The sequence below is a fragment of the Macaca fascicularis genome, chromosome 10 (genome assembly GCF_037993035.2).
Source record: "Macaca fascicularis isolate 582-1 chromosome 10, T2T-MFA8v1.1".
NCBI lineage: Eukaryota > Metazoa > Chordata > Mammalia > Primates > Cercopithecidae > Macaca > Macaca fascicularis.
Window position 1 is genome coordinate 105132533 of NC_088384.1, and position 24337 is coordinate 105156869.

Here is a 24337-nt window from a genome sequence, read left to right on the forward strand (position 1 = left end):
CCATTCATGTAGAGGGAAACTAAAGACCAAACCTTCCTCTGTTTTCTTAGAAAATTAGGAAATAAAGTTATGTTTTACCTAAAATCATAAGGATATGAATATGGATTTTGGGTTACTTCCTCAGTTACTGCTTTGCTTTTAGGTTGAAGATGAACCAAACAAAATTTGTGAAGCCGATCGAGTGGCCATTAAAGCCAACATAGTGCACTTGATGCTTAGCAGCCCAGAGCAAATTCAGAAGCAGGTAACATCACTCTGCTTTTTACATGGGCTTCTCTGTAAAGCTCTCATCTAATTAATCTTTTCCTCTCCCAGTTAAGTGATGCAATTAGCATTATTGGCAGAGAAGATTTTCCACAGAAATGGCCTGACTTGCTGACAGAAATGGTGAATCGCTTTCAGAGTGGAGATTTCCATGTTATTAATGGAGTTCTCCGTACAGCACATTCATTATTTAAAAGGTATTAATGCATAGATTCATGTTTTTAAAATACTTTTTAAAGTTTTATTTGCTTGTGTAAACAGTTATGTTTTTGTGACTGTTGTCATTCCTTTGAATGTGATCATCCTGGAATGAGTCCTGAAGTTTCTGTATTGTGTTTGTTACTTCTCAACTAGGATATTTATTTCATACTGCTCTATTACCTATGAAATACTTAGTCTTAATAAACTGCTTGATTTCTTTAAAAAGAAAACTGGCTGGGCATGGTGGCTCACGCCTGTAATCCCAGCACTTTAGAAGGTCAAAGTGGGTGGATCACCTGAGGTCAGGAGTTCGAGACCAGCCTGGCCAACATGGTAAAACCCTGTCTCTACTAAAAATACAAAAAAAAAAAAAAAAAGGCCAGGCGTGGTAGTATGTGCCTGTCATCCCAGCTACTCGGGAGGCTGAGACAGGAGAATCACTTGAGCCTGGGAGGTGGAGGCTGCAGTGAGCCGAGATCAAACCACTGCACTCCAGCTTGAGCAACAGCGAGACTCCATCTCAACAAAAAACAAGAATTCCCTTTGAATTTCAGAAAACCATCTATCCGTAGATGTCCAATCAGCATCTATCCTTGAAGACCTAAAGTAAGTACATAAAAAAAACTTGTAAATGTATCTGTTTTACCTTGCTTTTCTAGATACCGTCATGAATTTAAGTCAAACGAGTTATGGACTGAAATTAAACTTGTTCTGGATGCCTTTGCCTTGCCTTTGACTAATCTTTTTAAGGTATGGAATGCATCTAATGCATCTTGATGGTATTTTTAAATTAATGTTTTAAATTGTTTGAATGTTTGTATACATGTTAACAGAATGCTTTGAAAGCTTATTTGATAGATAATGTTTAGAGCATTTCTTTTGAAAAATTTCAAACCTACACAGAAATAGAGATGCTATCGTGAACTCCCATCTATTATGACACAAATTTAATGGTTAGCAACGTTTTATTTTTTCTGTTCCCTTTCTTAGGAATATTGTAAAAGCAAATTCTAAGCATCATATCATTTCACCCAAGTATTTGAGTATGTGTCTCTAAACATATTTTTATTTGACTATGTTTGGAGTTTAATTAATTTATATATTTATACATTATTTTACAGTTTACAGGATGCTTTCCTGAATGTGTTCTTGGCGTTTGCAAGAATCCTATAAGATTTAAAGAAATACATAAATACTTTTTTTCTTTTTTAAAGACAGGGTCTCACTCTCATTGCCCAGGCTGGAGTGCAGTGGGGCATGATTATAGCTCACTGCAGCCTCAACTACCCAAGCTCAGGTGATTCTCCCACCTCAGCATTCCAAGTAGCTGGGACTACAGGTGCACACCACCACTCCTAGCTGCTTTTTCTCTTTTTTTTTTTTTTTTGAGATGGAGTTTCGCTCTTGCTCACTGCAACCTCCGCCTCCCAGGTTCAAGCAGTTCACCGAGTACGCTGGGATTAGAGCCTGCGCCACTGCGCTTGGTCAGTAAAACCTGTTAATTGCATTTAGAATGATAAAGACTCACAATCTCTTAAGTGACTGTATATTATTTAAAAGCCAAGGCCATGCATGGTGGCTCACGCATGTAATTCCAGCACTTTGAGAGGCTGAGGCGGGTGGATCATGAGGTCAGGAGATCGAGATCACCCTGGCTAACATGGTAAAACCCCGTCTCTACTAAAAATACAAAAAAATTGCCGGCCGTGGTGGCAGTCGCCTGTAGTCCCAGCTACTTGGGAGGCTGAGGCAGGAGGATGGCATGAACCCAAGAGGCGGAGCTTGCAGTGAGCCGAGATTGTGCCACTGCGCTCCATCCTGGGTGCAGAGCGAGACTCCGTCTCAAAAAAATAAATAAAAGCCAAATTTTGGAGAAGAAATATGAATAGTCTCAGCTTAGTGCAAGGCTATTTCACTAAGATCAGCATGCTGGGTTTACGATGCACTAAAACGGTGTTGCTATATTCCTTTCCAAGGCCACTATTGAACTTTGCAGTACCCATGCAAATGATGCCTCTGCCCTGAGGATTCTGTTTTCTTCCCTGATCCTGATCTCAAAATTGTTCTATAGTTTAAACTTTCAGGTAAGTTAATTTGATTTCTTGCTTTTGGTTCTTACTCTTCGATGTTAGAGAGTTTTCTTTCTATTTGATAAGACTTTTTTGCCAGCATTGATTTTTCTAAAAGACAAGGTTTTTTCTGACTCCCCCTATTTATCTATAGTCTTCTGTTTTACGATATAGTTCCTACAGATGCTAATGAGATGTTTCATGGAAAAAAGCAGTATTCTTTTGTATCTGGTAGGTTAGCAAAACCCACCATCCTAACTTATTCTTGGAGAGTCACCCTGTACACTGTTTTACTGACGGCATTAAGAAGCTAGATTTCTGAGGCCTTCCTCTTTGGTTCATTTATATGGGTATTAACATTTGGGGAATCATGTTTTGGTTAGGGGTTGCTGTCCAGCTTATACAAAAGGACTTGTATTGGAAGCCATATGAGGGAGACAAAAGGCTTGAAGTACCAGACTTTGAAAGGGGTAAGAACTAGTAGTATTTCAGAGGAAACATAGCCACAGGGTTATAGCAGGGAATGCCTAGTTACCCTGTTGCTACTGAGATAGTGGCCTCCAATCATTTTTTCTGTTCTTAGCCATTAATTCAAGATTCAGGACCAAGAAAGGGGTGTTAATTGGTACAGATTGTTGCTATACTGCGATGCAAGGAGGACCTAGCCCATTCATTGTTTGTAGCCAGTACCTGGACTTATCTTCACAACATGAATAAACTCATAGTGGTAGGGAGAACATTCCCCAAAAGGAAATTGGGTTGTTTTAGCTAGAATAGGAGATGAACAGCCCAAAAGGACATGTTCCACATCAGTGTTCAGCTGGATAGCAGTTTGAGAAGTTCTTACTTAAATGAGTACTACTGTTATTTCTTGCACCTTTTGAATTCTGAGAAGTCAGGTTTAATGAAGCTCTTGATAACTTGTCTGGCAGGGAGACCAAGGAAAGAGGCATAATCTGCCCTCAGGGGACTTGTACCCTCATTAAGAAGGCAGTACTATGCCACAAGAAATCAATAACTATAAGACAATTAGTTTGTCTGCCTTGGTGGTCATCTTACAATAAATGTAGTTCAGAAAAGAAAGGGGATGTATTAGTATTCCCTGAGCTTGAGCTTTGTAAGGAAAGTCTTCATATAGTCTTAGCTGAACCTTGAAGGAAGATTTAGATTAGGACAAGAACTAGAGGTGGCATCATTTATAGCATACAAACAGGCAGAAGTCAGAATGCTTTATACAGCTGCCAGATGTAGCTGGAGCAGAGAATTCTTGTCAGAATAGGTAATGCTCAGGCTGTGAAGCCTGTGTATAAAATGTTTTGTCCACATGGTGTTTGTCCACATGGTGAAGGAACTTATAAAAGTAGTGTTCTTAATATTTTAATCAAAAGTTTCAAGTCAGTGTTTATTCTGTAGGATCTCCCTGAATTTTTTGAAGATAATATGGAAACTTGGATGAATAATTTTCATACTCTCTTAACATTGGATAATAAGCTTTTACAAACTGATGTAAGTATTTAAAATGTTGCCTGAGTGGTCTTTTTCTTTCATTAAGAGTTATTTGGCTACAATCTAGAAACCTATTTACTCTTGCTTTGTTAAAAGATAAAATTTCAATACTATAATAATATTTGATTCTATTTGACGTTACATGTTTGGTATGTGCAGTATACAGAATTACTCTTACCATGGGCCTGGCTTAAGCCATAGTATACAGGTAAGGCTGTTTCATTACATTATTGAAAGTGAGGCTTTAAAGTAGTCACATTGTGGATATTTCATGAAATAAAATTATTTTTCATTGAAGATACTAAGAAAACTTAAAACTCTATAATGGTAGCCCCTTTTTAAAAATCGTCTGGCCAGGCATGGTGGTTCACACCTGTAATCCCAGCACTTTGGGAGGCCAATGTGGGAGGATCCCTTGAGCCCGGAAGTTCAAGACCAGCCTGGGCAACGTAAGGAGACCCCATTGCTACAAAAAATAAAAATAAAATTAGCCAGACGTGTTGGCTCATGCTAATGGTCACAGCTACTGAGGAGGCTTAGTTGTGAGGATCCTTTGACCTTGAGCCCAGTAGGGCAAGCCTGCAAAGAGCTTTGACCATGCCACTACACTCCAGCCTGGGAGACACAGGGAGACCTCGTCTCAAAAAAAGAAAAAATTTTCCACAGCTCGAGAAAGAGAGAAAATGGTAAAAGGTTGTAATTTGTAAAGATTTCTGATACAGGTTTTATACTGTGTACTTTTAAACATACAACACTTATTCCGTGCTACTCATTTGTTAATATATTTATGACCTTTCCGAAGAGACAAAAGACAAAATATTAAGAATACTTCAATACCAAATAAACTAAAAATTGGTGATTCAAATCAGGTTTGATTTCTTTCTGGGGTACAGAAAGAAATCATTACTATAGTTGTACAACAGATTTTGTCTCAGAGTTTGACTATATTAATAGGAACTTTAAAAGATGTAGCTCTCATGAAATAATTATTTCAGTCCATTGGGGGAAAAACTTCAGAAAACAAAACTTTTCTTCACACAAAAGTCTCAAGGAAATTTTTTGGATAGAATTCTTACAAGGACCTTTTTGCCCAGTTAACTATGTGCTACCTTGTGTCGTTTTACATCCCTATTTATGCCTTGAGTAATCAGTGTGAGGGAGTTTTGGTTTTGGCTTTGGTTTTTGGTCTCCCTCTGATGTCTTCCCCTGTCTCACTCTGTCACCAAGGCTGGAGTGCAGTGGCGTGATCATGGCTTACTGCAGCTTCAACCACCCTGGGCTCAAGTGATCCTCCCACTTCAACCTCCCAACTAGCTGGGACTATGGGTATGCGCCACCATGCCCAGATGATTTTTTTTTATTTTGGGGGCTTGCTGTATTGCCCAGGCAAGACTCAAACTCCTGGGCTTGGCCGGGTGCAGTGGCCCATGCCTGTAATCCCAGCACTTTGGGAGGCCGAGGCCATCCTGGCTATCCTGGCTAACACGGTGAAACCCTGTCTCTACTAAAAAAATAAAAATAAAAAAATTACCCAGGCGTGATGGCAGGCATCTGTAGTCCCAGCTACTCGGGAGGCTGAGGCAGGAGAATGGTGTGAACCCGGGAGGCAGAGCTTGCAGTGAGCTGAGATCGCGTCACTGCACTCCAGCCTGGGTGACAGAGCAAGACTCCGTCTCAAAAAAAAAAAAACACTCCTGGCCTCACGCCATCCTCCCGCCTCAGCCTCCCAGAGGGCCGGGATTACCAGCGTGAACCACTACACTAGGCCAGAATATACTGTTTGAATCTAATACGGAAATATTTTGTAATTCAGCAACTTATTTGAAAGACTTGGTGAAAAGATTGATGGTGACATAGCTGTAGTTTACAATAACTGATTTGATTTGGATTTAATTGATAATGAGTCTAGTTCAGGAATTTCAGTTACTCCTCTTACTTATGTTAGCATTAGAGTTGTATGTTGGAGTTTTTGTTTTCTTTTATGTGAGGATGAAGAGGAAGCCGGCTTATTGGAGCTCTTAAAATCCCAGATTTGTGATAATGCTGCACTCTATGCACAAAAGTACGATGAAGAATTCCAGCGATACCTGCCTCGTTTTGTTACAGCCATCTGGAATTTACTAGTTACAACGGGTCAAGAGGTTAAATATGATTTGGTAAGATGACGGTGGAGAAAAATAATTAAAAGACATTCTCTCCCTATCTTCCCAAGAAATAAGCTGTTGAGTTTTGCTTTTAAAAATATTCTTGTTTTTGTGTTTTGTTCCAGTTGGTAAGTAATGCAATTCAATTTCTGGCTTCAGTTTGTGAGAGACCTCATTATAAGAATCTATTTGAAGACCAGAACACGCTGACGAGTATCTGTGAAAAGGTTATTGTGCCTAACATGGAATTTAGAGGTAATTATGGCAAAAGTATATTAGTATAAATTTACTAAGTCTTTGTTATTTGTAATATATTCAGTCTAATTAATTTATTACTGAATAAAACTTGTATATCATTTATTTCTTATTTTCTAAACCAAGACAGAAGATGTAGTATCTGTAATGAGTTTTCTTGTGCCATGTGAAGGTTTTCTCATGGAAATATTAAATAAGACTTCAAAAATTCCTTTACATTAAGACGATAAGCTACCTGGAATCTCTGTTTAGCGAAAGAATTTGATTTTGTTTCATTTATTGTTTCACTGAATTTTTAGCTGGCTTTGTGTATTTATTTATTTGAGGCAGGGGTCTTGCTCTGTCACCCAGGCTGGAGTGCTGAGTATGGTGCTGGGATTACAGGCATGAGCCACCATGCCTGGCCAGGATTGTGTTTTATATCAAAATAGTTATTAGATCAGTGGTTCTCAAATTATGTCTAGAACAAAATAAGGAAATTAAGGACAATATAGCATGAGATTTTATTTCCTGTTGTGTTTTCATAAAAATATGTTTAAAGGATAAATCTTCTGGCTGGGTGTGGTGGCCCATACCTTTAATCCCAGCACTTTGGGAGGCTGAGGTGGGAGGAACACTTGAGCCCAGGCCAAAATGGCAAAACCTTATCTCTACAAGAAATAAATTAGTTGGGTATAGTGGCATGTGCCTGTGGTCCCAGGTACTCAAGCGGCTTAGGTGGGAGTTTTGCTTGAGCCCAGGAGGTGGAGGCTGCAGTGAGACATGATCACACAACTGCACTCCAGCCTAGGTGACAGAGTGAGACCCCATCTCCAAAGTGTGTGTGTGTGTGTGGATAGATTTTTTTTTTTTTTTAATTTATATGATAAAAATAGAGATGAGATCTCGCTGTGTTGACCAGGCTGGTCTCAAACTCCTGGCCTCAAGCGATCTTCCCATTTCAGCCTCCAAAAGTGCTGGGTTACACGCACGAGCCACCATGCCGGCCAGATCTGACATTGTCCACTCTACTTATTTGTTGTTGAAATGACTTTAATGAAATAATAGTGATTAAAATTAGGTTGTTGGTTTTTTAATCTTATTTGGTGAAATTTAAAGCTGGCATTCTGATATTGATCCCTAACATTTTTGACAGTTGCAGGTGTAATCCAATTCTGGGGAAATTGTCACATTAGAACAAGTGAGCCTGTCTCACAGTTGTGTGAATTACCTAATACCTCACCTTTCAGGGTAGCATTTGCTGCTCTAGATAATGATTAAGAGTATGTGAAGTAGTCATCTGATAGGAAAGAATTCTTTGCTGTAGAACAAGGCAGTTCTACATACTCTTCTGCATTCTCAGCTGTAAAGTACAGTGACGTCTTTTGGAGTGTTATCTGAAATATCTCTCTCTGTAGCTGCTGATGAAGAAGCGTTTGAAGATAATTCTGAGGAGTACATAAGGAGAGATTTGGAAGGATCTGGTGTGTATCTTGGTTTTTTAGTTACTAGTCTTTTAGCAAGCCAGTTTTAAGGTGGTTCTCTTTCTAGTAAATGGGAGAAGTGGGATTGAGCATAAGTGTTTTTTCAGCTGGCTTTCGTTGAGAACTGTTGTCCTTCTTCAGCTTGTCTTAAAAAGCTCTTATATGTGACCTGCATGAAAGTATCAAAAGTTGAATCATTTGTCTATTCTTACATAGTTAGTATTTATCAAAATTCTGTGATTCTGTGACCTCTTTAGTTTCATTTTGATTTCGTATTTCTTGGGGGATTTTTTTTTCATTGTTTGTGTTGCTGATAGCTATTGGGTGGCCGTTTGTGTTTTGTTCTTTTTTTTTTCTTTCTACAATCATAGCCAAATTATTCCAGGCAATTTGTTTTCTTATAAATTGGGTCAGTTTGTTGTTAGTTGTTTTTTTTCCCCATAATATATTTTCTTTTCATTTCATAGATATTGATACTAGACGCAGGGCTGCTTGTGATCTGGTACGAGGATTATGCAAGTTTTTTGAGGGACCCGTGACAGGAATCTTCTCTGGTTATGTTAATTCCATGCTGCAGGAATATGCAAAAAATCCATCTGTCAACTGGAAACACAAAGATGCAGCCATCTACCTAGTGACATCTTTGGCATCAAAAGCCCAAACACAGAAGGTAAATATTTTTAATGTGGTTTTGTTTCTAAAACAGACATCAGTGACACCCACACAAGTCAAAAAGAAATAACGTCTCTGATAATAGAGCCTACTCTGCCAGATAACCTATTAATTCTGATTTAAGATTTATATAATCTCTGAAGATGGCTTTATGTTGATGTATTGAGCACTTAAGTTTCTTATAGACCAGAAAATTGATTATGCCCCACTTGTTACCTTAGCTGAGATCTGCTGTATAAAATATGCTTAACTTAGCTGTTCTTTAATTTTGGAAAGTTTATTGTCTATTAGTATAGTCTTATTTTACGTTTTTACTTTTTTGAGACAGAGTCTCGCTTTGTCACCAAGCTGGAGTGCAATGGCGCGATCTCAGCTCACTGCAACCTCCACCTCCTGAGTTCAAGTGACTCTCCTGCCTCAGCCTCCCAAGTAACTGGGATTATAAGTGTGCACCACCACACCTGGCTAATTTTTGTATTTTTTGTAGAGACAGGATTTTACCATATTGGCCAGGGTAGTCTCCAATTCCTGACTTCATGTGATCCTTACACCTCCGCCTCCCAGAGTGCTGGGAAACAGGTGTGAGCCACCATGTCTGGACAATATAGTCTTATTTTATATTTTATACATAAGCAATTTGTGTTTTGAAGTGTTCTTTTTCTTTTCTTTTCTTTTCTTTTTTTTTATTTGAGACATCATCCAGGCTGGAATGCATTGGCAAGATCTCAGCTTGCTGCAACCTCTGCCTCCCGGGTTCAAGCAATTCTTGTGCCTCAGCCTCCCGAGTAGCTAGAATTACAGGTGCATGTAACCACACTGGCTAATTTTTTGTATTTTTAGTAGAGATGGGGTTTTGCCATGTTGGCCAGGCTGGTCTTGAACTCCTGACTTCAAGTGATCCACCCGCCTCAGCCTCCCAAAGTGTTGAGATTACAGCCGTGAGCTCCTCTACCCAGCCAGTACAGTCTCATTTTATACATAAGCAGTTTGTGTTTTGAAGTGTTCATCTCCATTTTTAACGTGGTTTTCTAAACTTGCCTACATTTCTAATGTAGATATATACAGGTATTTTGTTATCTTACCATGTTATGAATTTGCTTTTCAGCATGGAATTACACAAGCAAATGAACTTGTAAACCTAACTGAGTTCTTTGTGAATCACATCCTCCCTGATTTAAAATCAGCTAATGGTGAGTTGTGAAATTCTTGCTTTTTTTACAGCTTACCACACTATATCTGCAATTAAAAACATGGCTTCCTATCCTTGTTCCCATTCATTCTTTTTTTCTTTTCTTTTGAGATGGTGTCTCACTCTTACCCAGGCTGGAGTGCGGTGGCGTGGTCTCCACTCACTGCAACCCCTGCCTCCTGCGTTCAAATTATTCTCCTGCCTCAGCTTACCAAGCAGCTGGGACTACAGGCACATACCAGTATGCCTGGCTAATTTTTATATTTTTTGTAGAGACAGGGTTTCCCCTTGTTGGCCAGGCTGGTCTCGAACTCCTAACCTCAGGTGATCCACCTGCGTTGGCCTCCCAAAGTGCTGGGATTGCAGGCATGAGCCTCCATGCCCTGCCTATTATTTCTTTTATTAATAAAATCTCAAATGGTTTCCCCAGGTCTTGTCCATGTGAAATTAATTATTGATAAAATATTGCTTGATTAGGAAGAAAATAGGAATAAGTACAACTAAACTGTAACTCAGTTTTGCTACCTAGTGGATAAATAATTATACATTGGCTTCCTTTTTTATTTGAAAAATGAATTCTTAAAAATTGGAGTACAGTTCAAAGAACTAGAAAATTGATAAATATTAAGGATATCTTTTGGCTGGGCGCAGTGGCTCACCCTTGTAATCCCAGCACTTTGGGAGGCCAAGGTGGGCGGATCATGAGATCAAGAGATCGAGACCAACCTGGCCAAAATGGTGAAACCCCGTCTCTACTAAAAATAAAAAAACTAGCCGGACGTGGTGGCACATGCCTGTAAGCCCAGCTACTCGGGAGGCTGAGGCAGGAGAATCGCTTGAATCCAGGAGGCAGGGGTTGCAGTGAGCTGAGATCGTGCCACTGCACTGTAGCCTGGGAGGCAGAGCGAGACTCTGTCTCAAAAAAAAAAAAAAATTAAGGATAGTTTCTGATGTTTATGAATGTATTCCTCTAGATTCAGATATATTCTTTAAAAAAAAAAAAATTTTTAATGTGGGAAATTTATATACACCTAAAGGTGAAGAGAATATTGTAATACGCTCCTATGTGACTATCATCTAGCTTCAAGAATTATTAACATTTAGTGATCTATTCCTTTCATTTATTTCCCTACCACTGGAATAATGTAAAGCAAATTCCAGCTAGAGAGACATGTTTCTAATTCAGAATAGCTTCACTTCTGGGAATGTAGGTAGACATGCTCACCGATGCATGGTCCAGCTCATTTTTACTCAATTATATAATATGTGTTCCTTTGTCATGAAATAGGCATGAGGAAAAATAAAATTATTTATAATCCTACCAAAATTAATGGCTAAATAGTAAATCATTATATAATTAACTGTGCTTTAATTACTTGACATTTTATCATTTTTTTGTAACTCTGATGATATCACTAATTTGGAAGTAATGATCCTTACCACTTAACTATGGCTTTCTGTTTTTTTAATAGTGAATGAATTTCCTGTCCTTAAAGCTGATGGTATCAAATATATTATGATTTTTAGAAATCAAGTAAGTAGCTTTTTATTTGTTACATGCTGCTTAATCTCTTTAAGAGTTTTATTATGTACCACCTTCTTGTCTACTGTGCAGTCATTTTATATCCACATCTAACAAAATTAACAGTGATTTCTTTATAACTTAGAATTTCAGACCATGCTTAATTTTCCTCAGATGTCTTTTTGCAATTACAGTAATAGAATTGGAATCTAGATACTGTCCACACATTGCTTACAGTTGATTGTGTCTTAAGTCTCTTAATTTACAACAGAGAGGTCCTTCTTTCCCGCTTTTTGTTTGAGATAGAGTCTCATTCTGTCACCCAGGCTGGAGTGCAGTGGCTCCATCTTGGCTCACTGCAACCTCTGCCTCCTGAGTTCACGTGATTCTCCTGTCTCAGCTTCCCGAATAGCTGGGATTACAGACACCTGCCACCACACCTCGCTAATCTTTTGTATTTTTAGTAGAGACAGGGCTTCCCCATGTTGGCCAGGCTGGTCTCAAACTCCTGACCTCAGGCGATCTGCCCACCTCGGCCTCCCAAAGTGCTAGAATTACAGGCATGAGCCACTGCACCCAACTGCCTTCCTTTCCTTTATTTATTTATTTATTTTTGAGACGGATCTCGCTCTGTCATCCAAGCTGGAATGCAGTGGCTCGGCTCACTGTAACCTCTGCCTTCTGGGTTCAAGCAATTCTGCCTCAGCCTCCCTAGTAGCTGGGATTACAGGCATCTGTCACCACGCCTGGCTAACTTTTTGTATTTTTAGTAGAGATGGGGTTTCCCCATGTTGGCCAGGCTGGTCTCAAACTCCTGACCTCAGGTGATGCACCAGCCTTGGCCTCCCAAAGTGCTAGGATTACAGCCATGAGCCACTGCACCTGGCCTCTACTCTCTTATGCTTGTTGTTGGAGAAAACACTCATTTATCTTAGAGAGTTTCTCGCATTTTACTTTTGGCTGATTGCATCCTAATGGTATACAGTCATCCCTCAGTATGCAAGGGGTATTGGTTCCAGGACCCCTGAATATCCCAAAGTTCATGCATAGTTAGGTCCCACATTTGGCCCTGCAGAATCCTCATACATGAAAAGCCAGTCTCCCATATACAGATTTTGCATCCCAGGAATACCGTGTTTTCTGTTTGCATTTGGTCTAAAACAAATCCAGCCAGGCACGGCGGCTTGTGCCCGTAATCCCAGCACTTTGAGAGGCTGAGGCAGACAGATCATTTGAGGTCAGGAGTTTGAGACCACCTTGGCCAACGTGACAAAACCCCATCTCTACTAAAAATACAAAAATTAGCCGTGTGTGGTGGCACACGCCTGCAGTCCTAGCTACTCGGGAGGCTGAGGCATGAGAATCACTTGAACCCAGGAGGGGGAGGTTGCAGTGAGCCAAGATCGTGCCATTGCACTCCAGCCTGGACAACAGAGCAAGAGTCAAACCTGTGTTGTTCAAGGGTCTCCTGTAGTTTATGTTGTCCCTCTAATCCCCATATTTTCTATATCGGTAAATCTGGGGACTTGATTAGACTTAGATTCCTTGGTCGGGGGTGACACAAGAAAGCATCATAGGTATACTTTCTGTTTCATTTTATCAGGATATACACAATATCTGGTGGCCTTTTTTTTTTTTTTTTTTTTTTTTTTCATTTTGGCTCAATGCAAGCTCCACCTCTTGGGTTCACGCCATTCTCCTGCCTCAGCCTCCCAAGTAGCTGGGACTACAGGCGTCCGGCAACACACCTGGCCCTTGGTTATCCATTTCTAATGATGTTAAGAGTGATCAGTGGATTCAGATGAAGGAGAACGTTACATTGTCAACACTTTTTAAGTAGCATTTTAAAAATTGAGATATACTTTACATAATAGAAGTTTTGCCATTTTATTTATTTTTGTTTTATTCTAATTTTTTTTTTTTTTTTTTTTTTTTTTTTTGGAGACGGAGTTTCCCTCTCGTTGCCCAGTCTGGAGTGCAGTGGCACGATCTCGGCTCACTGCAACATCCGCCTCCTGGGTTCAAGCGATTCCCTTGCCTCAGCCTCCGAGTAGCTGGGATTATAGGCATCCGCCACCACGCCCGGCTAATTTTGTATTTTTAGTAGAGACGGGGTTTCTCCATGTTGGTCAGGCTGGTCTCAAACTCCCGATCTCAAGCAATTCACCTGCCTCAGCCCCCCAAAGTGCTAGGATTACAGGCGTTAGCCACCGTGCCCGGCTTTATTCATTTATTTTTGAGACAAGGTCTCACTGTCGCCCAGTGCACTACTACGATCATAGCTCACTGCAGCCTTGAACTTGTAGGTTCAAGCGACCCTTTTGCCTAAGCCTCCCTGAGTAGCCAAGACTATAGGTGTGTGCCACACCACCTGACTAATTTTTTATATTTTTTACTTAGTTTATTCTTTCCTTCTTTTCTTTTCTCTTTTCTTTATTTTTCTGTCTTCTGTCTTTTTTTTTTTTTTTTTTTTTTGAGAGGTAGTCTTGCTCTGTTGCCCAGGCTGGAGTGCAGTGGTATGATCTCGGCTCACTGCAGCCTCCGCCTGCCAGTTCACGCAATTCTTCTGCCTCAGCCTCCCGAGTAGCTGGGATTACAGGTTCCTGCCACCATGCCCAGCTAATTTTTGTATTGTTAGAAAAGACGGGGTTTTACCATATTGGCCAGGCTGTACTCAAACTCCTGACCTCAGGTGATCCACCACCACCTCAGCCTCCGAAAGTGCTGGAATTACAGGCGTGAGCTACCCATACCCGGCCCATTTCTTTATTTTTTGAAACACGGTCTCGTTCTGTCGCCCAGGCTGGAGTGCAGTGACATGACCACAGCTCACTGCAGCGTTGAACTCCTGGGCTCAAGCAGTCCTTCCACTTCAGCCTCCCAAGTAGCTGGAACCCAGGCATGTGCCGCCACGCCCAGCTAGATGGCATTACTTTTAAAAAATGAATTGAGAAAAACAATAGAGAATACCTGCTTCCCCAGTTAGAGTGTGTTGGAATTTGCCAATCTTAAATGGTATCTATCTCATTGCAGTTTTAATTTATATTTGATTTATTTTGAGTTCAATTAAGCACCTTTCCATTTGAAGGGTCCATTTTCATTTCTTTTCTGTGAACTGTGAATTCATATTCTTTTGCCCATTTTTCTATCTGATTGTTGGTCTTAATTTTTAGAGAACGTGTAGTTTTTCTTCTGATTCTTAATGCCTAGGTCTGAGAAAAAAAAATGTTTTTTCTGAGATGTACTGAGAAAAATTTACTGAGAAAAATGTACTGAGAAAAAAATGTACTGAGAAAAAAATCAAAATGTGCAGTCATTTTATTCCTTTGATGTCTTTGCCCAGTAAAAGTGGTGCCATCTTGCAAAATATTTTAAACACACAAGCAGGAATAAAACAATATGATGATTACTGAAATAATCCTCGAAAATCTTAAAACTCCAGGCCGTATTTATTTATACATACATATACAGTGGAGGTACTCCAGGTGCTCCCTGCCCAGTCAGTGCCTTTCTCTCTATAGGTAATTACTGTCATGAATTCAGTGTATTTTATACCCATGTAAGTGCTTTTCTTATACTTTCACTACGTGTTTATGTTTCTGCAAAAATTATTTAGTATTCTGTAGGTTTTAATTTTTTTTGTTTTTAGATGGAGTCTTGCTTTCTTGCCAAGGTTCAAGCCATTCTCCTGCCTCAGCCTCCCAAGTAGCTGGGACTGCAGGTGCCCACCAATTTTTGATAGAGACAGGGTTTCGCTATCTTCACCAGGCTAGTCTCGAACTCCTGACCTCAGGTGATCCACCCGCCTCAGCCTCCCAAAGTGCTGGGATTACAGTCGTGATTCACTACGCCTGGCCTAGGTTTTAAATTTTTGTTTATATAAATGACATCATACCGTGGGTTTCATTTTTTGTTTTTGTTTTTTTTTTTTAAAGACAGAGTCTTCGCTCTGTCGCTCAGGCTGGAGTGCAGTGGCATGATCTCAGCTCACTGCAAGCTCTGCTTCCCTGGTTCACACCATTCTCCTGCCTCAGCCTCTTGAGTAGCTAGGACTACAGGCGACTGCCACCATGCCCGGCTAATTTTTTTTGTATTTTTTAGTAGAGACGGGGTCTCACCGTGTTAGCTAGGATGTTCTTGATCTCCTGACCTCGTGATCCACCCCCCTCGGACTCCCAAAGTGTTGGGATTACAGGCGAGAGCCACTGCGCCCAGCCTTTTCTGTTTTATTTTGAGAATGGGGTCTTGCTCTGTTGCCCAGGCTGGAGTGCAGTGGTGCGATCATAGCTTACCTCAGTCAGGAAATTCTGCACTCAAGCGATCCTCCTGCCTTAGCCTCCCTAGCTGATGGGATTACAGGCATGCTCCACCATACCCTGCTACATCATGACTGTTTGTGCTTAACATCGTTTTTGAGTTATTCATTTAGTGCCTAAAGTGAACCACCTACCTCAGCCTTTCAAGTAGTTGGGACTACAGGAATTCACTACCATGCCCAGCTAATTTTTTATTTTTTATTTTTTTAAATAGAGATGGGGTCTCGCTATGTTGCCCAGGCTGATCTTGAGCTCCTGAGCTTAAGCGATTGTTCTACCTTGGTTTCCCAAAGTATTGGGATTACAGACAGGAATGAACCATGATACCCAGCAGGCTTTTCTAGTTTAGACTAATGAATATTTCAAATTTAGAGGTTTTTAATGAAGATTGTTCTTATATTTGTTGCTTTTTGGGGGTGGGGAGAGAACAAAAAATGAGACACAAAAAGGTTAAATAAGTTTTTCAAGAAATATCTGCTACTGATAATTCTTAGGTTTGGTGAAATCTTAGTCTGCTTCTCTGTGATATTATTCTATGGTATGTTGATTTATCTACAAGATGTTATTTATCCTCATAGTTTTGTGCTCTGAAAAGGAGAATTTAGAAAGTGGAAACTGAACCATTATGTGCAAGTAAAAGTTTGGATCTGGGCAGCAGCATCATCTATTAGAGCTTAAAAATAGCAAATTGTTTAAATCAACAGGCCCTTCTCTTCCAATTGTTTTTTACTCAAATATGGAATCATTGCATTTAGAGCATGTATATTATTGTGTTTTTTAGGTGCCAAAAGAGCATCTTTTAGTCTCGATTCCTCTCTTGATTAATCATCTTCAAGCTGAAAGTATTGTTGTTCATACTTACGCAGCTCATGCTCTTGAACGACTCTTTACTATGCGAGGGCCTAACAATGCCACTCTGTGAGTATTTTATTCTAAAGTTTTTAAGCCTGGGATAGGGGCTGTACTGTGCTTCTCAAAGATATCTCTGAATGTTTTCATAATTTCACTAGCAGGAAAACAAATGTCTGCTTTTTATTCATTTATACTGTCTCATTCTAAAAGGATTTGAGGCTGCTTACCAGAATAGCTGCATTATGACAATACAATTAAATAAACTGGAGCCGAGGAAAGTAACTGGAATAAAGTTAACAAACAGAAATGTGTGTCAAAGGATCCTATATAGTAGTTAAAGAAACTCTAGATTTTATTTGGAGTCTCTTAGCAGCCAAGGCAAAGAGGGAAACTTGGGGAGTTAAAATTTTCACAGTGTCTATGAGATTAAAATTAAAGCAAGAGAATACTGTACAATAGTAGTAGTGGTGTTCTCAGCAACATCATGTAACAGTTATTTTCATGTGGCTGTTTGCCTAATGTCACTTATTTCTGAGATATGACCAAACCGAATGAAAGTAATTCACTAGGGGCCAAGAAAATAGCTCTTCTGGCCTGAACTAAGGATGAAATATAGAGGAATGGATGGTCTGCCTGTCTTTCAGGCCACTGTTCAACAGTATTATTTCTTGAAATTAAGCTTTGGGTAAGAGATGGAAAACAGTTCTAGGTTCTTTCCTTCATCAAGAACTTGAAGTACAGATACTCTCAGTGGCCAGTTAAGAGTAGAAAGGACATCCTTTGAGGTGAGTCAAGCCAGTACCTATCTTCAGGCCCAGAATTTATACAGAAAACAGTTCTGAATCTTGCTCCACCTCCAAAAAAAAATAAATAAATGATGGAGACTCCTGAGATTCTGAGTTCTGTTCTCAGTGGTAATAGTTACAAACCAGGGACAACTGTTGCAACATTAGATGTTGTTGGGTTTAGCTGGCTTTTTGGTTCAGTTGTATTTGGTTCTCGATGTGCCTTCTTAGGAGATTAACATGAGCACATGTAAAAAAGTTATTTTCCTAAACCATCTATCAATTGTCAGTGGTGGGAGATGGCTCAGTTTTATGCTGAGAAGGGTGACATAGTGGTTGCCAAGGTTAATCCACAGTGACAAGCTCAAGAGTTGGTAGTGACTGAAAGCTGTTTTTTCATCTATAGCTTTACAGCTGCAGAAATCGCACCGTTTGTTGAGATTCTGCTAACAAACCTTTTCAAAGCTCTCACACTTCCTGGCTCTTCAGAAAATGAATATATTATGAAAGGTAGGCTGTTTCCCTGGTGTGCAGACTACAGGTATCCAATCTCAGATTGTAAGGGTAAGTATAACCTGAGTTATACTTCAGGTTATACGGTCTATGAACCAGATAATGTTTACCAAGGAGTAAGTTAGTTTAGGTATTTCAAAATGAAAAACATTATCTTGTTTACTGTTGACAGTAATCTTTTTTTTTTTTTTTTTGAGACGGAGTCTTGCTCCATTGCCCAGGCTGGAGTGCAATGGTTTGATCTCAGCTCACTGCCACCTCTCCCTTCTGGGTTCAAGTGATTCTCCTGCCTCAGCCTCCTAACTGGGATTACAGGCGCGCCCCACCATGCCCGCCTAATTTTTGTATTTTTAATAGAGACAGGGTTTTGCCATATTGGCCAGGCTGGTCTCAAACTCCTGATCTCAAATATCTGCCTGCCTCAGCCTCCCAAAGTGCTGGGATTAGAGGACACTGCACCTGGCCAACAGTAATCTTAATTTGATATGGAACCTCTCGTTACAGAAAATGTAGCAAAGCCCTTTTTTTCTTCCCTAGGCTGAGTTTCTTTAAGGCAAAGAAGAGATCATGCAACATTTATTAACTGCATGTTCATCTTGGTAGGGGCGAAATGTGGGTGCCTGTGGTAGACTATACAAACCGTCTTCTTACATACTGCCAAGGACACAGGCAGCTGTATGCATCCACAGTCCGGTGTATCCATCCACCAGGCACTACATTAGTTGGGTGTCCTGGTGCCAGCTCTGAATTTAGAGACAGTCTCAGTGTTTTTCACTGTTGAATCCCAAAAGCCTAGCACATTGGGTCATAGGAAGCACTTTTCACAGAAACTCCCTGATCCTTCCAGTCGGGATCAGAAATCCTAGAGTGGCTGTGTGTGTCTGGGTGTATGTTTCCAACACTGTCCTTCCCCCAACAATGATGTGTAATTACTGTTGTTTAATGTCTTTTTTTTTTTTTTTTGAGATAGAGTTTGACTCTTGTTGCCCAGGCTGGAGTGCAATGGCACAATCTCAGCTCACTGCAGCCTCACCCTCCTGGGTTCAAGCATTTCACCTTCTTCAGCCTCCCGAGTAGCTGGGATTACAGGCATATGCCACCATGCCCAGCTAATTTTGGATTTTTAGTAGAGATGGGGTTTCTGCATGTTGGTCAGGCTGGTCTCGAACTCCCAACCTCAGGTGATCCACCCGCCTCGGCCTCCCAAAGTGCTGGGATTTCAGGTGTGAGCCACTGCACCCAGCCTTAATGTCCATTTCTATGAGAGCAGCTAACTAGTTTGTGGTCTTCATTACTGTGTTTTTAGGGTATGTAAGTATACACAGTATATAATACCTTCTCTGTACAGCTGTATGAGTGAATGAAATAATTATGTGCCAGACTAGTGGAGGAGCACCAATTTATCCTCTACCCTTTTAACCCAGGTCAGGGAAAGATTTTCTCTAGGAAGTGATGTCTAAGCTGAGATACGACCTAACCGAATGTTAGGTGTGAGGGATAGGTAGCAATCTGTTGAAGGGTGGATGAGTCTTTGGCTCTGGTAAAGGAGGAAACATTATGTGCACAGTTCAGGAGGCAAGAGCAGATGGCCTTCTATCCTTTCTACCTGGCATGTATTTGGGGCTCTGCTTAGTAAACATTTATTTTGGAAATGTTATTTGTGGAAAGAGCTTTCATATATTTTTAGCTGACAAATTTCTTTTTCTCCCATGCTTCCTATTTTTAACCCATTTATGGTCTTACTTTTGAGCAATATTTTTGCAATTTGGACTCTCTGTGGCTTTACATGTATTTTTAGAATTTTTTAAGGCTCCTAATCTCCCTTTTTTTGAGTGAGGTGGGTAGGCAGTTTTCTCTTTCAGTTTCCTGTAGTGTGAGATCATGTTTCCTTTAGGCTAGGGCTAAACATTTTCTGATGCTGATTTCTTTTTTTTTTTTGAGAGAGAGTCTCACTCTGTCTCCCAGGCTGGAGTGCAGTGGCATGATCTTGGCTCACTGCAACCTCCACTTCCCAGGTTCAGGTAATTCTCACACCTCAGCCTCCCGAGTAGCTGGGACTACAGACGTGCACCACATACCTGGTTAATTTTGCTATTTTTAATAGAGATGAGTTTCTCCATGTTGGCCAGGTTGGTCTCAAACTCTGGCCTCAAGTGATCCGCCAGCCTTGGCCTCCCAAAGTGCTGGGGTTACAGGTGTGAGCCACCAAGCATGACCTCTGCTACTGATTTCTAAGAGAAAGAGACCCCCAAACAGTTCTCTCAGACTCACCTGCTCCATTCATGTCAGCTCACTGTTTCTTCCTCTTAGCCTCTTTAGTTCATTATTTTTTAAACCTTGAGCCTTCTAGAAATACTTATTTCCCAGCTAAATTTTGTTGCCAACCCCTGTCCTAATTTTAAAAGGAAGGGAAATTTAGATTATTTTTAAATGTGGAGAGCTATCTTGGGGTCGTCTAAGCATCTTAAAATTTAGTTGATGAATTAGTGCGCTTTTTTTCCCCCCAGTCGCTCTCTTATTCTGAAGTTTAACTAAACTCTATTTGTTTTTGCTGTTTTTATATTTTACAGCTATCATGAGAAGTTTTTCTCTCCTACAAGAAGCCATAATCCCCTACATCCCTACTCTCATCACTCAGCTTACACAGAAGCTATTAGCTGTTAGTAAGGTAATAGAGCCAATTTTGAAAGTGGGGTTCCTTTTTTATTTGCTCCAAACTGTTTGGGCCTCAGAACTCTTTGGCATTACGTGAAGCTTTAGAGAAGGTCTATGAATTCTTACTGACGAGCCGCTAATGTACTTTTCTGAAACTGTGGGCATGCTGCTAGATTGGAGACATAATAGCAGTCACTTTTAAGTGTATGCTAGAAGCTTGAATACATTTTCATTCTCATTACAAAAGTAACATGTTTATTGTAGAAAAAGAAAGTGCAGATGATCCAGAATTACCTTAAATAGAGTTAAGTAGGCTTTGCACTAAGATATAAAAGAGGCTATCTGGACTTCCATGAAATGATTATTAAAATTCCTTTGTGTTTTCTTCCTTACTCTTACTTCTCAAAAGGAAAGTTTACTCTTCGATCAAAATTTTACAGATACTTAGATTCATGTTTATTAACACTGTTTTAGAAATAAAATATCAGTTTAAGGCTGACAATTCCTTTTTAGATGCTATTCTTGATCTTATGAGAATTACATCAATTCATAGGAAGTGTTGGAGGGATTTTGGAGAACAGAGTGATTATTGTTCAACTGAGTAAGGGTCTTTGGATTACTTAGGGCCTTGAGGGATGGAGGGGGAAGGGAACCCAAGTCTCCACTTCCCATACGTATACAATCTCATGTTCTGATTCAGATTTGTATGCTAATAGCCTTCCAAGAACCTATTTAAAGAAAAACGGGGTTTTGTTGCTTAAAAAGAACATAAAAAACTACTTGTTTGGGGGATTATCACTCAATAGACATAGACATTGCGGCCCACAGAAGTTAAGGCTAGTGGCATTACTAGGACTTAGTATTTCTTCTCTGCAAGGGCACATGGGTTTAAGACAAGTTACTTACAGCTCTGGGAGCTGAGGTTTGTATAAGCAACTCTGTAACTCTGAAGTATTTTTTTCATAGTGGACTTTGGGCCATTAAAAAAAATTCAGATGAACAAGTACTAGATTGTTGTAATTGGTGTTTTTTTCTTAATTTTGATTTTTAAAAAATAAGATGGCCTCTATTTTAAATGTGTTTTATAAAGGTTAAGTGTGGATTATTAGCATCATTGGCTTTTTTTTTTTTTTAATTTCAGAACCCAAGCAAACCTCACTTTAATCACTACATGTTTGAAGCAATATGTTTATCCATAAGAATAACTTGCAAAGCTAACCCTGCTGCTGTTGTAAATTTTGAGGAGGCTTTGTTTTTGGTGTTTACTGAAATCTTACAAAATGATGTGCAAGGTAAGTTAACGAAAATTATTTTCTTTGTAATGGAATAAAATTAACATTGCTGGCCGGGCGCGGTGGCTCAAGCCTGTAATCCCAGCACTTTGGGAGGCCGAGGCGGGCGGATCACAAGGTCAGGAGATCGAGACCACAGTGAAACCCCGTCTCTACTAAAAATACAAAAAAAAAAAATTAGCCGGGCGCGGTGGCGGGCGCCTGTAGTCCTAGCTACTCAGGAGGCTGAGGCAGGAGAATGGCGTGAACCCAGGAGGCGGAGCTTGCAGTGAGCCGAGATCGCGCCACTGCACTCCAGCCTGGGCAACAGCGTGAGACTCCGTCTCAAAAAAAAAAAAAAAAAAAAAAAAAAAAAAAATTAACATTGCTATAAAATGTAGCCTGCCTAAGCGATGTGGGCCTTTTGTGTCAGCCATTCCTTCTGAAGCTCACAGCTCTGTTTTTACTTTTATCAACAGAATTTATTCCATACGTCTTTCAAGTGATGTCTTTGCTTCTGGAAACACACAAAAATGACATCCCGTCTTCCTATATGGCCTTATTTCCTCATCTCCTTCAGCCAGTGCTTTGGGAAAGAACAGGAAATATTCCTGCTCTAGTGAGGCTTCTCCAAGCATTCTTAGAACGTGGTTCAAACACAATAGCAAGTGCTGCAGCTGACAAAATTGTGAGTCAGGTTTTGGTATAATTGTAATTTTATAAAGTAGCTTGGAGAAACTGGGGATGGCAGATGTTTGGAATTTTTTTATTTAAAATAAATTTAAGGCTGGGGGCAATGGCTCAAGCCCACCACTTTGGAAGCCTCTAGTGGAAGGATCCCTTGAGCCAAGGAGTTTAAGACCAGCCTGAGCAACATGGTGAGACCCATCTCTACAAAGAAAAAAAAGCTTTTTAATTAGCTGGACACAGTGGAGCATGCCTGTGGTCCCATCTACTTGGAGGGCTAAGGTGAGAGGGTTGCTTGAGCTCAGGAGTTTGAGGCTGCAGTGAGCCATGATCTCACCATTGCACTCCATCCTGGGCAACAGAGCTAGACCCTGTCTCTTAAAAAAATGTAATAATAAGGGAAATAATTCCTAGAAAATGTTATGGTATGTTTTATTAGAATTCTATATCCTTTAGTTATTTATATCCATGATGGAAAATTGTAAAAACAGAGCCAAACAGGTTGATTTTAAGAACTTAACTTTGGTCAGGCGTGCTGGCTCACACCTGTAATCTCAGCACTTTGGGAGACTGAGGTGGGCACATCACCCGAGGTCAGTTCAAGACCAGCCTGGCCAACATGGTGAAACCCTGTCTCTACTAAAAATAAAAATTAGCTGGGTGTGGTGGCGCGTGCCTGTAATCCCAGATACTTGGGAGGCTGAGGCAGGAGAATCATTTGAACCTGGGAAGCAGAGGCAGTGAGCCAAGATCACCCCATTGCACTCCAGCCTGGGCAACAGGAGTGAAACTCCGTCTCAAAAAAAAAAAAATTAATAGCTATGTGGGAGGAATTTTTCCCCATATGTTCCAGAAATAATTAAAGAGAAAAGGATAATTAGATTATTACGGTATGAACTCTGTTTTAAGACACACATCATGTTTAACTTTTTGAATAATTATTCCTGTTGGTTAACCATTTGCTCTTGGATCTCATTTCTTACAGCCTGGGTTACTAGGAGTCTTTCAGAAGCTGATTGCATCCAAAGCAAATGACCACCAAGGTTTTTATCTTCTAAACAGTATAATAGAGCACATGCCTCCGTGAGTATGACTGCTTTGTGCATTTATTCAGAAATTTTGTTAGGTGCTCAGAAAAGTGCTGAATTTATATTGTTGATTTTTTTAAATTCTTTAGTGAATCAGTTGACCAATATAGGAAACAAATCTTCATTCTGCTATTCCAGAGACTTCAGAATTCCAAAACAACCAAGTTTATCAAGAGTAAGTAAAATCATCTGGATGTTCTGCAGAAGTAATGAAAGAAAGTAGCTAAAACTCTTAGACTTTATGGTTGCAGATAAACTTTTTATCCATTTTAAACTTTATGCAAAAAATACTTGGCCACGTGTGGAGGTTCACACCTGTAATTGCAGCACTTTGGGTGGCCAAGTGAGGCGGATCACCTGAGGTCAGGAGTTCAAGACCAGCCTGGGCAACATGGCGAAACCCTGTCCCTACGAAAAGTGCAAAAAAATTAGCCAGGCATGGTGGCATGTGCCTGTAGTCCCAGCTGCTTGGGAGGCTGAGGTGGGAGGATCACTTGAGTCCCAGAGGTTGAGGCTGCAGTGAGCCAAGATCATACCCACTGTACTCCATCCTGGGTGATAGAGTGAGACCCTGTTTCAAAAAAAAAAAAATATTTTAAGGGCCTGGTGCGGTGGCTCTCATCTGTAATCCCAGTACTTTGGGAGGTGAAAGTGGGAGTATTCCTTGAGCCCAGGAGTTAAAGACCAGCCTGGGCAACATGGTAAGACCCTGTCTCTGCAAAATAGCCAAGCATGGTGGTGTGTGCCTATAGTCCCAGCTACTCAGGAGGCAGAGGTGGGAGGATCCCTTGAGCCTGGAAAGTTAAGGCTGCGTGAGCTGTGATCACCCTATTGCACCCAGCCTAGGTGACAGGGTGAAACCTTCTCACAAGAAAAAAGAAAATA

At 40.3% G+C, this 24337-nt stretch overlaps 1 protein-coding gene across 13 annotated transcripts in view; it reads left to right on the forward strand.

Moving 5' to 3' along the window:
- CSE1L (chromosome segregation 1 like) overlaps positions 1-24337 on the forward strand; it is a 47835-nt gene that overhangs the window by 18110 nt on the left and 5388 nt on the right. For 7 of the 13 annotated variants that reach the window (XM_074005515.1, XM_074005514.1, XM_074005517.1 and 4 more), the window contains 18 exons: positions 143-244; positions 316-461; positions 1125-1215; positions 2442-2549; positions 3948-4040; positions 6029-6196; positions 6310-6439; positions 7837-7902; positions 8370-8572; positions 9680-9764; positions 11236-11297; positions 16383-16519; positions 17645-17748; positions 20322-20419; positions 21548-21698; positions 22157-22365; positions 23350-23447; positions 23542-23627. In XM_074005515.1, the coding sequence (XP_073861616.1) occupies positions 143-244; positions 316-461; positions 1125-1215; positions 2442-2549; positions 3948-4040; positions 6029-6196; positions 6310-6439; positions 7837-7902; positions 8370-8572; positions 9680-9764; positions 11236-11297; positions 16383-16519; positions 17645-17748; positions 20322-20419; positions 21548-21698; positions 22157-22365; positions 23350-23447; positions 23542-23627 (2137 nt within the window). The remainder of the gene's footprint in view (positions 1-142; positions 245-315; positions 462-1124; positions 1216-2441; positions 2550-3947; positions 4041-6028; positions 6197-6309; positions 6440-7836; positions 7903-8369; positions 8573-9679; positions 9765-11235; positions 11298-16382; positions 16520-17644; positions 17749-20321; positions 20420-21547; positions 21699-22156; positions 22366-23349; positions 23448-23541; positions 23628-24337) is intronic. The other 6 variants (XR_012419519.1, XR_012419518.1, XR_012419520.1 and 3 more) reach the window with 3 other exon arrangements.